At 34.2% G+C, this 17,545-nt stretch overlaps 1 protein-coding gene across 1 annotated transcript in view; it reads right to left on the reverse strand.

Moving 5' to 3' along the window:
* The window catches only part of GNAT3 (G protein subunit alpha transducin 3), a gene marked incomplete at both ends in the record, with an annotated part of 53,815 nt that extends 36,896 nt beyond the window's left edge, over positions 1–16,919 (reverse strand). Inside the window, one exon of the mRNA XM_080818260.1 lies at positions 16,802–16,919. Coding sequence (XP_080674386.1) covers positions 16,802–16,919 — 118 coding nt within the window. The remainder of the gene's footprint in view (positions 1–16,801) is intronic.
* Between the last annotated feature and the right edge of the window lie 626 nt (positions 16,920–17,545).

Consider the following 17,545-nt stretch of genomic DNA (forward strand, 5'->3'; position numbering starts at 1 on the left):
AAAATTTAAAAATATCACCTCACCTATCTTCAGAAGACAACTGGCTATATTATTTTGCATGGCTGAGCATTGCTTGTTTGCAACAGTGGTAAGGGAAAATCAATGAGCTTTGTACACTATCTTGGTTTGCCAGCTTTAGAAAATTTGTTATTTTGCTTCAGGCTGTGCATCACTTTGGAAAAATAAAAAAGTTATCTGGCAAGATTATAAAACTGTTCGTGGTAGTTTTGTTTTATGTTCTCTAACGGCAGATGTGGACATAAGAAATTATAGCATCATCCTCTGTAGGTGACAGATTTGGAGAATATCTCTCCATATTTATATTTATATTTATATTTATAAATAATTTGCTATATAGTCTTTTTGCTATATGGAAAACTACAGGGTCATAGGGATGTGGGCAGAAAGCCAATGGGCCCAATAGGGACTCTCTTGCTTATTCATGCCATATGTATTTAGTGTTACATTTTTTCAATCAGAATGGAAATACTGGGGGGAAAAAAAAAAAACATTGGAGAAAATATGAGACTGAGAAAAAGAACTCATCTCTGACTATTATATTTAATTGGTAATCATGCAGCACTAAGATCTGGCATGTTTCCAAAATTATTTCTGAGTCTAGAGGGTATCTTATAATAAAATGATCATTGATGACCTTTCTTGGGTAAGCAGAATAATCAGTCATGTTTAAAAAACAGTGTGTGGGTTTGTTTTTTTTTTTTATGGAACTACATGTGAAATATGAGTATTTTCTTTGGAAGACTTTACAAAGGATATCTGGACTATTACTTGCTCAATGTAGTGACCCTAGTCTTCTATATGAACATCCACTACAGTCAGCTATAGCATTAACAGGAAAATTCCTGAACAAAAGTCAGTCTCTCTAAAATCTCATTTATTATCTGAAACTCTATAAAGTTATCTCCGAAATAAATGATCAAGTCCCATTCTCACAATGGCTCTGGGTCATAGTTCACAATAACCATTCCATTCTTGTACAATGAGATCATGTTACAGAGTCAAATATAGACCTCAAAACAGCATGTTCACATAGGCTGAGGGTGTCCCGAAATAATCTCTGCCGTCCAAACTGGTAATTACTAAAATTATTTTCTGGGTCAAGGGGTACTAAGGGAATTTTATTTCTTGGAAGTGGATGGTGTTTCAAATAATTAAATATTTAGGTTTATGCCTCATACTTTAATACTCATAAATTATTCCTAAGAATTAGAGATTTTATTCCATATTTTTATTACAAATATTAAAAATAATGTTAAAGCTACATGGTATCTATACTTGTAACTGAACTTCAACTGAACATACTCCAGGCTTGATTGTTCATTTGCTAAAGGAGGCAAAATAAGAATAAACACTTCAGCTTGTTATCCTGCACAAGATTTCTTGTAGGTGGTTTTAAAAATCACACAATTGAGCAGTAGAATAAAACCTCAGAAATCAACCAACTATGCTATCTCTTCATTCTGTGCATGAGAAAAATGGGTCCAGTAGAAATTGTGATTCTCACCCCAAGTCCCACACCTACTTTAAAACAGAGAAACTATGGCTTCTGACTCCTATGTTAATGCTATAATGTTGCTGCTTTTTAAAATAAGTTCTGGTAATGTCAATATCAATATGATTTGAACACATAAATTATTTTAAATTCCTTCATCTTGAATTAATATAAAAGCAGTGTACTTGTCATAGATACTGGTATGCAGTCTGTGCTCGTCATCCCTGTATAGCCTGCAGGCATGGAAGGCTTTTAGGGTAGTCCTTCCGAACCTTGTCGCACTGACTCTTCCTCTTTCGTACGGAGCAACAACAAAATTATCTGTCTCTTCCACTTCACAACCCTTCAGATCGTCTAGACTGAGGGTAGGAAAATGTGATCAGCACTTTGGAATTAAATACAGGCTCACAGTTATTTCTGACTTCGAGTATCTTGATCAAATTTAGTGAGAGAGTCAGTTTTTTTCTTTTACAAAATGGGGCTATTAATGTCTACCTCTTAGGGTCTGGACAGGTTAAATTAGAGATAGGAAATACGCAGGACATACTTAAACTTAAGGTGAGTTCTCAACACTTTCTTTTAATTAAAGCGTGCTCTCTCTCTTTCCTAAGAGACTTCCAGTTTAATATGTCCAGTTCCTTTAATCCTTTCTTGTAGAATATGTATTTCGACCCCTTCCACTCGGAGCTGGGTGAAAAACTGTTTGAAATACTGGTACTGAAAATTGTGCTGTAGATATCAGGAGATTTATCAACAACACTGATATTCTGATGTAGCAGGATAGGAATGCAACCTAGACTGCCCTTGCCCTTGGTGCTTGTTTTTAAATAGAACACTTAATTCGGACCATGATTCATTTGCCGCCTCTATTTTTTTTTTCTTCTGTAACTGTATCACATTCTTTACCTATATTAAGTTTTGAGTAGTTAAGATTTTCCTACTTTTACTCCACACCACCCCTTAGCAAACAGATCCTTTCACATACTACACACACATCATCTTTGTTAAACCTCAGTTGAAGATCTCAGTTAAATTCCATTTTGTTTATTTGGACCAGTCATTTCTGGTAGTTGAATTCTGGTAGGTAGAATTTTGACGTTGTTTGTCACTATATGTTGCCAAACTCTGAATCTTATTTGAGTGTGAAATGCTTCTTATCCTCCTTCACCCAAATCCCTGTTAAGAGCAGTGAATAGGAAAGGGTGAGGGGCAGGAAACTGCGTCAAGTCCCTGAATCATCCTTAGTGCAGTCAACAACGCTAGCCGTGTAGTACACAGAGCTGACGGTAGTCACCTATGGCAACCACTGAAGGTTTTTGTACATACTGCTTGTCTGGTTAAGGGATTGCCTTTATAGCTCATTTGATAAGCGTTTTTATCAGGAATGGATAAAAGAAGTTTATTGTGCTTAGTTCAGCTTCTAACATAATTATAATGATTTTTCTCTTTTAAATGTGGTAAGTTAGAGAATGATATTAATGTTCTAATACTGTTTTAACCAAGCAGTCTTGGGATAACAACCCCCACCCATACACTTTTTTTTTTTTTTTAAACACTTTATGCATTGTTAGAATTAGCTTGCTAATATTGGCTTTGGTCTTTGTATTTATGTTTCTGAGGAGGGAGAATGGCCTGTCACCGTCGGTTAAATTTTGTTGTTAAGGTTGTCAAAGAATGCATTAAGAAGCACTTCTTTCTTTATGTAATTTTAAGTGATTTGTTCATGAGGTAATTGGTAGGATTTACTTATAAAGTCATACTGAATTTTTAGATAAATTTGTACATTTTCTTTTGCCAGATAATAAACAATATCTCAGTGTACACTTATTTTACCCAGACATTTTATTCTAATAATCTTAAAACCTGCAGAAGTTTGAGAAAACAGTTCATTGAAAACCTCTATTTTATTTTTAAAATTGAAGTATAATTAACATACAATGTTATATTAGTTTCAGGTATACAACATATTGATTCAACAATTCTGTACATTACTCAATTGTATCTATTGAGTATATAATAAATGCTCACCAAAATAGGTATAATCATCATCTGTCACCATACAATGTTATTGCAATAGTATTGACTATATTCCCTATGCTGTACTTTTCATCTCTGTGACTTATGTAGTTTATAACTGGAAGTATGTAATCCTCTTTATCTCTTTCGCCCATCCTCTGGCAACCACCAGTTCTTTGTATTTAAGAGTCTGTTTGGTTTTTGTTTGTTTATTTGTTTCGTTTTTTAGATTCCACGTATGAGTGAAATCATATGGTATGTATCTTTCTCTGACTTGTTTCACTTAGCATGATATCTCTAGGTCCACTCATGTTGCAGACGGGAAGATTTCATTCTTTTTTATGACTAAGAGTCCATTGTATTTACCACATCTTCTTTATCCATTTATCTATTGATAGACACTTGGGTTGCTTCTATATATTGCTTCTTGTAAATGATGTTGCAGTAAATAGACAGATGCATATGCCTTTTCAAATTAGTGTTTTCATTTTCTTTGGATAAATAGCCAGCAGTGAAATTACTGGATCATACAACATTACTACTTTTAATTTTGGGGGAAAACTCCAAGCTGTCTTCCATAGTGGCTACATCAATTTCCATTCTCACCAATAGGGCATGAGGGTTCCCTTCTCCACATCCTTGCCAATACTGGTTATTTCTTATCTTCTTATCTTTTTTTTTTTTTTTTTAAGATTTTATTTATCCATCTGACAGATAGAGATCAGAAGTAGGCAGAGAGGCAGGCAGAGAGAGAGAGGAGGAAGCAGGCTCCCTGCTGAGCAGAGAGCCCGATGTGGGGCTCGATCCCAGAACCCTGGGATCATGACCCGAGCCAAAGGCAAAGGCTTTAACCCACTGAGCCACCCAGGCACCCCTTATCTTTTTTTGATACTAATATTTCTGACTGGTGTGAGGTGACAGGTCACCATGGTTTTGATTTGCATTTCCCTACATCTTATGGTTTTGATTTAGATCATGAATGATGATTAGTGATGTTGAGCATCTTTTAACATGTCTGTTAGCCATCTGTAGGTCTTTGGAAAAATGTTCGGGTTCTCTGTGTATTTTTTAATTGGATGATGATTTGGTGTTGTTATATAAGATCTTTATACATTTGGGGTATTAATTTATCATATAGGTGTGCATTTATTTCTTGGCTCTCTATCCTGTACCATTGATATATTTGTCCATTTTTAGCCAGTGCCATACTATTTTGAATACTAAAGCTCGATAGCATATCATGAAATCTGTGATTGTGATGCTCCAGCTTTGTTCTTTCTTAAAATTACTTTCACTATTCAGGGTCTAGAACTGATAAATGAATTCAGTAAATTTGCAGGATATATAATCTTCTATCCTGCAAATTTACTGAATTCATTTATCAGTTCTAGTAATATTTTTGGTGGAATCTTTGGGGGTTTGTACACAGAGTAACATGTCATCTGCAAATAGTGAGTCTTACTTCTTCCTTACCAATTGAATGCCTTTTATTTCTTTTTCTTGTCTGATTGCTGTACCTAGAACTTCTAATACTGTGTTGAATAAAAGTAGTGAAGTGGATATCTTTATCTTGTTCATGATCTTAGAGGAAAGCTTTTTAGTTATTCACCACTGAGTATGTTTCCTGTTTGTTGAAAGTTCTTATCATGGATGGATATTATTTTGTCAAAAGCTTTTTCAGATGATCATGTTTCTTATCCTTTCTCTTATTAATGCGATGTATCACATTGATTTTGTGAATATTGAACCACCCTTGCATCCCTGAAATAAATTCCACTTGATCGTGGTGAATGATTCTTTTAATGGATTATTGAATTCAACTTAATATTTTTTAGGACTTTTGCTTGTAAGTTCACTAGAGGTACTGGCCTGTAGTTCTTTTTATTTTCTTTTTCTTTTTCCTCCACCTCCCCTTTTGTTTTTTGTGTGGTGTCTTTGGTTTTGATATTAGAGTATACTGGTCTCATAGAAGGCATTTGGAAGTTTTCCTTCCTCTTGTATTTTTTGGATGATGTTGAGAAGAATAACTATTAACTCTATATGTTTGGTAGAATTTACTTTTGAAGGCATCTGGTCCCAGACTTTTGTTGTTTTTTTAATCTCTTTGGTCACCCATATCTTTTGATTGGAACATTTAGTCCATTTACATTTAAAGTAATTATTGTTAGGTATGTACTTATTGCCATTTTGTTCATCGTTTCCTGTTGTTTTTATAGTTCTTCTCAGTTCCTTTCTTCTCTTGACCTCATCCTTTGTGATTTGATGGGTTTCTTTAAATGTTATCCCTGAATTCCTTTTTCTTTATTTTCTGTGTATCTGTTACAGGCTTTTGATTTGTGATTCCCTTTAGGTTCATATATAACATCTTACATGTAGAGCAGTCTATATTAAGTTAATAATCATTAAGTTCAACCACATTCTAAAAACATGCAATTTTCTCTCCCCCTTTGATGTTTTATGTATATAAAGTCATACTTAATATCTTTTATTTTCTGTATCCTTCGACTGACTTTTTTATAGATATAATTGATTTTACTGCTTTTGTGTTTTAACCTTCACACGGAATTGATAAGTTATTAATCCATTACCTTTACTCTATGTTTACTCTTACCTATGAAATCTTTTCCTTTCATAATTTTCATCAAGTTATGACCTTTCCTTTCCACTCAAAAATTTCCTTTAGCATTACTTGTAAGGCTGATTTAGTGGCAATGAACTCCTCTGACTTTGTTCATCTGGGAAGCTCTGTATCTCTCCTCCTATTCCAAATGATAACTTTGCTGGGTATAGTGTTCTTGGTTGCAGGTTTTTAACTTTCAGTACTTCGAGTATATCATACCACTCTCTTCTGGTCTCCAGTGTTTCTGCTGAAAAATCAGCAAATAGCCTAATGAGGTTGCCCTTACAGTTTTCTTTTTTTCCTAACTGCTTTTAAAATGCTCTCTTTATCATTATTTTTTGCTATTTTAATTACTAAGTGTCTTGTCATGGACCTCCTTGGGTTAATCTTGTTAGGGACTTCTGTGATTCTTGGTCCCAAATGTCTGTTTCCTCCCCCAGAATTTGTCACTCTTGATGATGTCACTGAGTTCCCTTAACTGATTTCCATTTTTAACTCTTTGATATTCAGCTTCCTTGCTTTCCATTACTCTTTTCCACATTGCTGATTTGTTCTTAACTTCCAATCTGCTAATGATTCCCTCTGGAGTTTTTGTTTTTTTTTTAATTTTAGTTACCGAATGCTTCATCTCTGACTGGTTCTTTTTTATATTTTGTATCTTTGTGAAAGACCTCACTGAATTTATCCAGTCATCTGAGTATCTTCATGACAATTACTTTGAATTGTCTACCAGACATATTGTTTATCTTTGTTTCATTTAGCTTTTTTTTTTGCTGTGATTTTGTCTTACTCTTTCATTTTGTCTAATTCTGTGTTTGCTTCTATGCAATAGGGTGATCCACTATATCTCTTGGTCTTCAAAATAGTGGCCTTGTGTAAAAGAGGTCCTGTGGTGCCCTGTATCACAATGTCCCCCTGGTCACCAGAACCAGATGATCCAGAGGTGTGTGGCTCTTGTGTGGCTGCATGTACACTACTATTGTCACTGAGTTGCACCTGTTTTCTTCCCAGCCATCTGCAATGCTTTGGATGCAGACATGCCCAGTGGCAGGGCTTGCTCCCTGTGTAGCCAGCGATGAAGCTTGGATGCAGGAATTGTGGATATGCTGGTGTAGGGGGTTATCTTCCCTTTTCTCCAAGACAGGAATCATTTTGGAACGGTGCAAGTTCCAGGCTGCTTGCACGGTGTGGTGGGTAGGCTCTTTCAGGGCAGGGACTCAGTTTCCTATTGTTTTCAGACTCTCCTGGAGTTAAGCCCACTGATTTTAAAGTAGTCAGGGTTAAACCCCACCAGTTGTAAAACCTCTCAAATTTAAGTCCCACTAATTTTGAAAGCCAGACCTTATGGAAACTTGCCCTCCCAGTGTGAGTCCCCAGTTCCTGGGGTGCCAGGGAGGAATTCAATCCTCTTGCTTTGCTGAACTTACAGTGTCCCTCCTGTTTGTGGTAGTGTCACTGCGGGGTTTGGTTCACAGCTGTGTCTCCACCCCTCCTGCCCTTTTCCAATGTGGACTCCTCTCTACAATTAACTATGGAAGGTCTGTTTGGCCCATCTTCAGGTCATTGTCAGAGTTAGTTGCATATGTGTACATGTTATCTCAATGTGTCCAAGGAAGGAGGTGAGCTGAGCATCCTCCTACTCTACCATCTTCCCTGTCCTCCCTTAAGAACCTATATTTTATACCCTTCACCAATTTTTGTTTTGTCATGTTTCCTTTCTTTCATACATCTATGAAATAATGTTGTATATTTACATATATATATAATATACTTTGTTTTGCTGAACCTCTGAAAGTAGACACTTTACCCACAAACACTTCAGAATGCATCATTTTCTTTTTTTTTTTTTTACTCTTTCTTTTACTCTTTTCTTTTACTCTTTCAGAGTAAGGTCATTTTTTCCTATAAAATCATGACACCAGTTTCATGCTTGAGAAAATTGATATTAATCCAAAATGTGAGCTAATATATATTCTATATTTAAGTTTGGTTGTTCCAAAAAATGTTTTTCATGCCTTTTATATTTCTTGGATCCAAGATCCAGTTAATGTTTATATATTCCCTCTGGTTATTATGCTATTTAAATTTGTTTAATTTCAGAATATTTCCATTTTCAAATTGTTTTTAATTTGTTTTCATGACATTAGCATTTTTGTAAAGTGTAGGGTAACTTCTTATATAATATCCAGTATTCTGTACTTATCTGGTTAGATTCAACATAAATATTTTAGTGTAAATATGATATAATACTGTGTTTTTTTGGTGCATCACATCAGTACGCTTATGGTGTCAGATACATTTCTGTGACTAATAGTATATCTAAGTTCCTATTTCTGTGATAGAATACTATAATAACTATATAACTATATAGTTATTATATATATGTAATATATATATAATATATGTAATATATATATAAATATATTATATATATATGTTATATATATATATAATAACTATATAAGCATCACAAATCTGTAAAACACCTTATCAGGCAAACTAAGCGTGTTTCATTTGTGGGAAATATTGTGGTTATATACTATCTTTTCTATGAAATTTAAGTACTTCCAATTTTATACTTGTTTTAAAATATAATATTTAAAAGATTATATGAGCCTTTTGGATTTTAAGAAGTATTTAAAAAATCTTATTACTATACATTGTAGGCTGAAAAGGGAAACTGTGGTTTTCCCCAAAGAGGCCTATTTTAACTGAAACATAGATGATAGATTTGTTTAAGTGTTCATTAATTGTGGAACAGGCACACACACACCTTTTTGTATACTAAAGTTTCAAAAAAAAAACAAAAAACAAAAAACAAAAAACCACGGCCTGGGTTCATTACATGGTTATTTTATACACATTTGAGAATTAGGTAAAAGAAAAGAGAGGATTGAATATATCAAATCTCTAGTGCTCACTGGAGTTTTGCTCCTAATTTCCAGACCCAAATATTCATCTGTTTAATAGATACCTCCACTTCATTGTGCTATAAACATCACCCATTTGAATGTCCTAAATCATTTCTCCTTTCATATCTACCCCAACCTAAACTTTGTCTTGCCTTTCACATATCAATGAATAAAATGATCACCATTTTCAATTCTGCCTTTAATCATTCCTCTCATTTAAAACCCATATGCAGTCAGCTGCTAAGTTTTGTTGACCTTGTTTCTGGATGTCCTTCAAATCTTACTTTGAAACTTGTAATTTCCATCTTAATTTACAATCTTATCAAGTATTTGTGAAATAGTGACAGTTTCCTAGTTGACCCACCTACCTCAATCATTCTCATAAAATCTTTGTCTCATAGTATAGCCAGGATGGTTTTTGACCTCCTCCTGCCCAAAAAAGTATAATCATTCTCACTTATATTCTGAAAACCTACCAATATATCCCAGTTGAATTAAATAAGCTCTTTATGGGATGACATAATGGCTTTTTTCTAGCTCTCTTTCCACATTCCAAACATATGTCTATGCTTTAGACACTATGAACAGCTTACAGGAATATTTTAGATTCCAATTCTGTCATTCTTCCATACATACATCATGCATGCATGCATTCTTGTGCTAAGTCATAGGAATAAAATGAAGAACAAAACCTGACATGTTGTTTGTTTTCATAGACCCTAGAATGCTAATAAAAATTTAATACTAATAGGGATAAAAATAAAAGGCTTTGTTTTCTCATCAACTATTTTGTAATCTTAGAAACTGAATTATCTTAATTTCTTAAGATTCTCATCTGTAAAATGAAAATAATATCTATTTCATAGGGGTTTTTTTGTAGATAGAAAGCAATAGCAAACAGTGGAGAAATATGAGATCCATTCTATCAGAGATAGAAATAAAACTCACCTTTGCCACAATGTTGCCCTCCAGCAGTGGGCAAAGAATGATCACAAAAGAGATAAAGAAGATTGAAATACGGAGTTAATATAATGGGAAAGAATATAATGGGGAACCTCATAAAATACAAAGCTTAAGGATAAGTAGGCAGCAAGATAAACCTGAACAATAATTTTGAGGTCTCCTAAGGTGCAGTCAGTTCACAGTTCACAGAAATTTGCAAATATGGATCAAGACATAGGCAAAAGGAAGGATATTGGTGTCATTCTTCCAGAAGAGATTGTTAAATTTGATCTGCAAGAGACAGGACAGATTGCAAAACCAAGATCCAAGGACAAACCTTGATAGGTGAAACCATTTAAGACTGGGGAGAAGAAGTAAGCTTCAATAAAGGGAGCCATGAGGGGATAAAACACTAGAGGGTATTGCAGCATTATAGGATGACTAAAGAAGAGAGACACAATTACTGAAGTCTGAGTTTTGTGAATTGGGGGTTATCAGGGCTCTGTGAGAGAGAACATTTTAGTAGAGAGGAAGATACACAGGTGGATTGCAATTAACTAAAGAGAATGTAGAGGATAAGAAAACAGAAGCAGTGAGCAAACACTAGAAGTATTTCAATATAAAAGTGTGTTTAAAAAGATACCTATGTAAGGTAAATTCAAGGAGATTATGGAGTCAAAGAATGTTTTTTAGGCTAATGGAGAAAAATATATCTACGTTCCAAAAGGAAGGAGCCAGTAGAGAATTCTGGAAATTCACTTAATAAACTTCTATCACTTAAAAAAAAAAGAGAGAGAAAAGAGAAAATAATTCATAAAGCAAAATTCTTAAAATATGGAAGAGGGTGAAATTTATAACACAGTGGTTGAAATTAGCTTTAAACTGAAAGTGGAATATTTCAGTGAGATTTGGAGATGATGACTGATGACTATCTGGTACACGGGTGTTCATCTTGGGTGAGGCAGAGGGGAGGAGTTCTAGATGAAAATGATATTGGGAATACAGAAACAGTTGCCCTTTGGATGATTTTAGGAGAAAACGAGGACTGAGTAAAATAATTATTGGCCCAGCTAAAGTTAAAAACAAATCAGTCAGCCAGGAAACAGAAAATGATGCCATTTTATTCTATAACACCTGGGAATGAAAGAAATTAAGAGAATGCGTGGGAGTCAGGGTTGGATGAGCACTCAGGCCTGAAAAGAGGTTGAATAGCATAGCTTTGGTGGAGATTGGTTGGTTTCAGTGTATTAGAACAAGATGGATGGAGAATTTTGAGGAATTATCTAAGGTGGAGAGTATGAATCTCAGTTAAAGCAGCAGGTTAAAGGGACAGGATGGTTCACAGCTGTCAGACGAATACAGCTAAAATTAGGCTGATTCCAATTGAAGGGGTCAGGAAGGTATATGAAATCAAAGAACTAACTCACATGTGTCAGAAAGAGTGAGAGAATATAAAATGCTGGTCAGAGATCAAAACTTTCAGATATCTTAAAAAGGAACAATTCTAAGTAGCACATTTATTCTTTTTGAATATAAAATAGTGAGGCAGGAGTGACAGCTGTGACATCTGCTTTAAAGCATCAGGGTCTAATAAACAGAATGGGTGTTTTTCCACATCTTGATTGGTCTTATCCTCAGTTTCACCTTGAACCAATCCTACTTCTATAGGTTCAAGGCTACACTGATGTATTTATATTTATACATCAATACTTGGAGAAAACTTAGATAAGCAGATGGATTCTGGGTTTGAGTCTAAAATCTTAACTGGAGGTATATTTTATGTGCTATCTATCATGGAGTCATTATGCTCTCAAATGTTCACTACCCTCCTATCTCTCTAACAGTTTGGAGGAGTAAATAACTTTTTGTTGGCTGCTCATCATGCTTCTATAAATGTTTTTAAAGGTACGGTATCGCTTGCTCTTGAATCAGTAATTCAGAGTCTGAATGAAAAAAAGTGAATACAGAAAAGTTCTGTGGTATTACTAGAGAGGTTCTGCTATAAATCAGAGTTAACAAGAGTCTTTTCCAGAGGATTTAATCTCATTAGCAAATATCGTCGTTTGGCTAAATATGGAATACCTTAATACATAGTTTGCATGTTTTATGTGAGAGACTTGAGTCTATGTATAAGATCAACTGCTTATTTAAGATAAATTAACTTAAAACAAACAACCAAATACATGCAAAACATTTGTCTAAGCGCTTTTTGCCTGTTGGAAAAGAGACATTATAGAGAGCTATTTGATACTGCCATCTGCCATTCTTGGTAAATAAATACAACATTATAAATATTTGGGTTTGCTTTTGGAACTTTCATATTGTTATGATGCAAACAGTTCATTGCATTTTTGAGAAAATTTGAAACTCTCCAAGTAGACTTTTCTGCCTGTTTTCTCTCTCCTGAAAATCAATTTTGAACATTTGCATTAAATATATTTGTGCGACCACAAGATTGGATATCTTTAGAAACATAAAATTATTTTATAATATTTTAAAACAAAAATACATTATTAGAGCAAGAAAGTGTGGCTTGAATTTGAATAAATAAAACAAAAAAAATAAAAACATTTAGGAATATGTCTTACATGCTGTTCACTTATCACTAGTGATTAGAAAGAAATTGATTGGTTAATCCCGAAGTAATTATTCTGGGGGAATCTCATTGTCTGATCACATCCATTGTCAGGCATTGATTCTGGTATAATGGAAATTCAAAATAGAATTTCTTACATTTGATGAATTCATAATCTAGCCAGTGACAGAAACACGTCCAGTTTCCTGCATACTTTCCCACTCATATTTAGAGATATTTTTAAAAAATAAAAATAAAGACCTACTTTTAAGAAAAGAATAAAAGTAAGAACTTTGATTTAACCTGAGTTTCTGTCTTCTTTTCTCTTAGGTATACATAACAGGAAAACAAAGGAAGAAAAATTATATACGTTTACTGACATTCAATTTATTTCAGTTTTGCAAATCTATTATACAACAAAAATACATCATATTTGTCTGGATTTTTGCAGTTTATAAAATACTTTGACATCCACCATTTCTCTGATGTTATGTGGCTAGCCTGAGGTAACTCAGAGATATGAAAAAAGCATATCATAATGAAAGCATTAAATCAATTATTTTTATCTCAAATGGCTTAAAATACATTGTACTCTAATGTTTTGAATTATAGTCTTCACTCTTCCAGGTGGATAAACCTATTTAGTCAATTCTGCTGTGCAGATTTTGTTTTACCAATTATTTTGTAATAAGCTTTTAAACTGTGTCAAAATTATCATAATTCTACCACTGTCATACTAGAAAAATGATATACTTTCCAAAATACCCATTTGTTGAATAAATGGGACCATTTGAAAAAATTGAAAATGTTGATTACCTAAGTAAAAACAAACACATTTAAAGTAGATATTCTTTTATATTTGGATGTTCAAGTTCACATTTTCAAGAGTCAGATGATTGCAATAGTATTTTAAAACAGAGTTCAAATGGCACCATTAAAAAGTTTTGTGAAATTAAATAAATAAGAAGGGTTTAATTCTAAAAGAAAATTAATGATGAACAGTACAGGATAGTGCTGGAAATCACTGGCTAAAGCTAATTATAATATCATAACTGAAAATTATAGAATAAATGTGACAGTGTTCCAAATACAAAAACGAAGTTAATTTTTCCTTATACTTCCCATTAAGCTCTGAATCTACAAAAGTACAAAAGAAATTAACGTAAAATATGAAGAGAAGGGACATGGAAAGAATGGAAATGACCCACTCTGATTCTGCAATTTAATGACCGGTATTTCTTTTGGATAGTAATAAAATTTAATCAAACATTTGTAAGTTAAGTCTTCAAGAAATACCTAACTTAAGAATCCTCCAAAAGGAAAAAAAAAAAAAAAAAGAATTCTCCAAAAGAGAACATGTTATTTATTAGAATTTGTTTTGCTTAATAAAATGTACTCTTTCTGGGTAATCTTTATAGGCTTTCTTTTTTTTTTTTTTAAGGCACATGGCATTATTATTCTTACAGCAATTTTCAAATGTGCTAAGAATGTCTGAGTCATCTCCAGTGTTTCCTAGAAGCCTGCTTTTTGCAAAGGAGAAAGATTTGGCATCTCTCTGTAATTCTACTAAAGATCTGAAAGGCATAATAAAGAGGGAACCTGTCTGCAAGGTATTCCTTTATTTGTAAAATAGCAATTAGATAGCTCTTTAATTTCAGTGAAGTCTTATGTCCCATAAAAATACCACATGGTACATCTGCTTTACAGCACATGTTAAATTTGTAACTTGTGTTAATGTGTTTAAGCACCTACAGTTTATTAGATAAGAGGATCAGCATAAAGAATGAATTCTGTCAAAAATATTTTTCAATCTGAATCTTCTCAGAAACTGAATGAGAATCAGAATCTGATCACTACCAAGGCCTAACTAGTCCATCCCACGTGACCTACATGCATTAGTAATCACTGTTTCAATGATGGGAGAGGTTAAGTAGATTTCATTTGTGAGGGGATTTGAGGGTAGGAGGATGGGAAGGTTTAGGTTAGTTCCATTGAATGCTTGTATGTCTTAATGAGGCCATATTACAAATAAAAAGATACTGTCTAGAGAATTTGAGTTAAAGTAAAAAAGGAGGATTGAAGCAGAGTTTTTATAAGACTTTGTTGTTTTGAACTTGACAATTGAAAGAGCAAGCATAGAACTCAGAGTCCAGAAGGGAAAACTTAGACAAACATTTGGAATAAACTGGGAGAGGAAGACTTGAGAATTTGATTCACTTGTATAAATAAGTTCAGTACACATATTTTCAGACCCAGATAAATCCAAGCATATTGTGTGGTGTCTTTGGAACTGAATTTATGAAGTTGTCTGGGAAAAGTAAAAGATAAAATAATGCTACTAATGATCCTTTTTTAATCTCTGGTACTAAAACTTACCCTCATTTCTTGATCTAACCCAACCACTTTAATCTAAAAAGAACTGGTATATTGAGAATAGGTCTAGTCTTTTGAAACTTTATTCAAAAATAGGGATTTTAAAATCTATTTTATCATTACCCTTATACCACTGTTCTTAGTACAAGTGGGACACTGAATGCACCTGTAGGAATGTTTGGCTTTCCCTCTCATCTTTTATTTGCTTTTTCTATGTCCACATTACGTCTACTCTTGATCAAAGAAAGCCTCAGAGAATGCTCTGGAGTGAGAGGGAAAATATTTCCAGTTGCAAGAGTTGGCTCCAACATCTTTCTAAGTTACTCACCCCTAGGTGGTTACTTGCAAGTGCTGTGGGCAGGTGTGAGCCACAGAACTTGTGCATAAAGGGAGAGAACGTTTTCTTTTCTTTGCGGAGCAAGTGCTGGGAATCCCACAGTTGATCTCTGAGACACTTTTGCCACTGAGAGCAAACTAGACACAGGAAAGGCGGCACTTAAAAAATGAGGGTATTTCGTGTGAACAATACACAATTCTAAAATAAAATGAAGTCTTTTTGTGGGCGCCTGGGTGGCTCAGTTGGTTAAGCGTCTGCCTTTGGCTCAGGCCATGATCCCAGGGTTCTGGGATTGAACCCCATGTCCCGCTCCTTGCAGGGAGCCCGCTTCTCCCTTTCCCTCAGCAGCGCCCCCTGCTTGTGCTCTCGCTCTCTAACTCTCTCCCTCCGTGTCAAATAAATAAAATCTTTAAAAAATAAAATAAAATGAAGTCCTTTTGTGTGTAACTAAGCAGGAGGAACATAGTACCAATTAAAGTTCTTGTTTTGATCTCTCTATAAAGGTCTTGATTTTTATTTCAAAAACATAATTGATCTTGCCTTGACCACTACATGTTAGACTTTTTTATGTTTAGAAAAAATGTGCAGCATATAGCTTCCCGTCAATTCATTAAACATTAATTTAGCATTGTGGTAAAACGTTGTGCTGAGTTTTAAAAGGGTAAAAAGAGGGGTGCCTAGGTGGCTCAATGGGTTAAGCCTCTGCCTTCAGCTCAGGTCATGGTCTCAGGGTCCTGGAATGGAGCCCTGCATCCGGGCTCTCTGCTCAGCGGGGAGCCTGCTTCCCCCTCCCCCTCTGCCTGCCTCTCTGCCTACTTGTGATCTCTCTCTCAGTCAAATAAATAAGTAACATCTTTTTAAAAAAATAAAAGGGTAAAAAAAAAAGGTAGAAGGAACATAATCCTGACCTGAATCAATATATAAATATCCTAAAAAACTTTCAGTGGAGTATTTTATAAGTGTACAAACGGTAGCACAGGCAATATTCAAAAGCCTGAAGAATGTTATTAATCTAAGGTAACTTATCATTCATTACTCTCTAAATAACTTGATACTAATTTGTTTTCACAGCACAAGTAATTAAATAACATGTTAAATTTGATATCAAACAACTGTTATTTCTGTTGAAACAAAATAATGTAACTCTATATAACTTGTAATTAAAGGATTGTTTTCAGTACTAAAACACTGATGTTCAGAAAATGATTAGTGTAGGAGAAAATAATAAATGGTTATGAGTTTTCCTTTAATAGTAGTAAATTGTATTATTGACAAAGAGGAATTGAATCATCTCATAAATATTTGTCTCTGCTTAAGCAAATAAAATAAAATACTAAAGAAGAAAAGTAAACATTTATAGAGGGCATATAAAATCTTTTTAAGTTTCCAAGCACATATTCATAATAAATCCCCCATATGGTAATTTACCTGAAATTAAAATTTGAGAAAAGAAATACATCCTAATTGCAAAGAAAAATGGGGGTTTTGAAAGCAAGAGGGAAAAAAATATTACCTAATAACAGCAACTTGACAGTTCTTGCATCTCGTTCAGCATCTTCCTGAAGCTTTTTCTCCAGTTCTTTGGATCTTTTGGCTGACTCCTTGCTCTCTGAGCTAATTCCGCTCCCCATCTCGTAGTGGTAGATACTTGTTAGTTTATGTGCCTGAGCCTTCTCCAATGTGGAGCACAGCTCCGGCTTAGAGGGAAGATGCAGAAGCAGTGCTCTGCGGAGCTTCCTAAACGCCCATTCCCTCACTCTCTGAGACCCTGCTTTGCCTAAGGAGATGCTTTCAGAGCTGTCACCTGATCACAGGGCGAAACCACACAACCCCATGGTTGTGTGGCTAGAAGCAAAAGAGGAAATTCATTATGCTTTCAAATTAAATGACCACTTGTGGCACATCTTTAAAAACTTGCCCATCTTTCTTAAAGAAGAGTGTATAATAACGTAGAACGTGGTGCAAATCTATACACTAAAGATAATCTGCAAGGAACGGTTCAATTGGAACATACTGTTGTTACTATGATTTAAAGTTATTACTAATCAACAAGCTTGTATCTTCAGATATTTGAGTCTTCAAATTCTTCATAATCATTCCAGTATCACTCTCAGAATATTTATATTGAATCATCCAAACTTACAGTCTTGTATATTCAGAGTATCACTCAAAATTATTGGAAATATCTTAGTATTAATTAGAAAACATGTTTTTTTAAAAAATGGAAACAAATGAATGCAGTTCTTATATTTATACA

The sequence above is a fragment of the Martes martes genome (assembly GCF_963455335.1).
Source record: "Martes martes genome assembly, chromosome: 11".
Classification (NCBI taxonomy): domain Eukaryota; kingdom Metazoa; phylum Chordata; class Mammalia; order Carnivora; family Mustelidae; genus Martes; species Martes martes.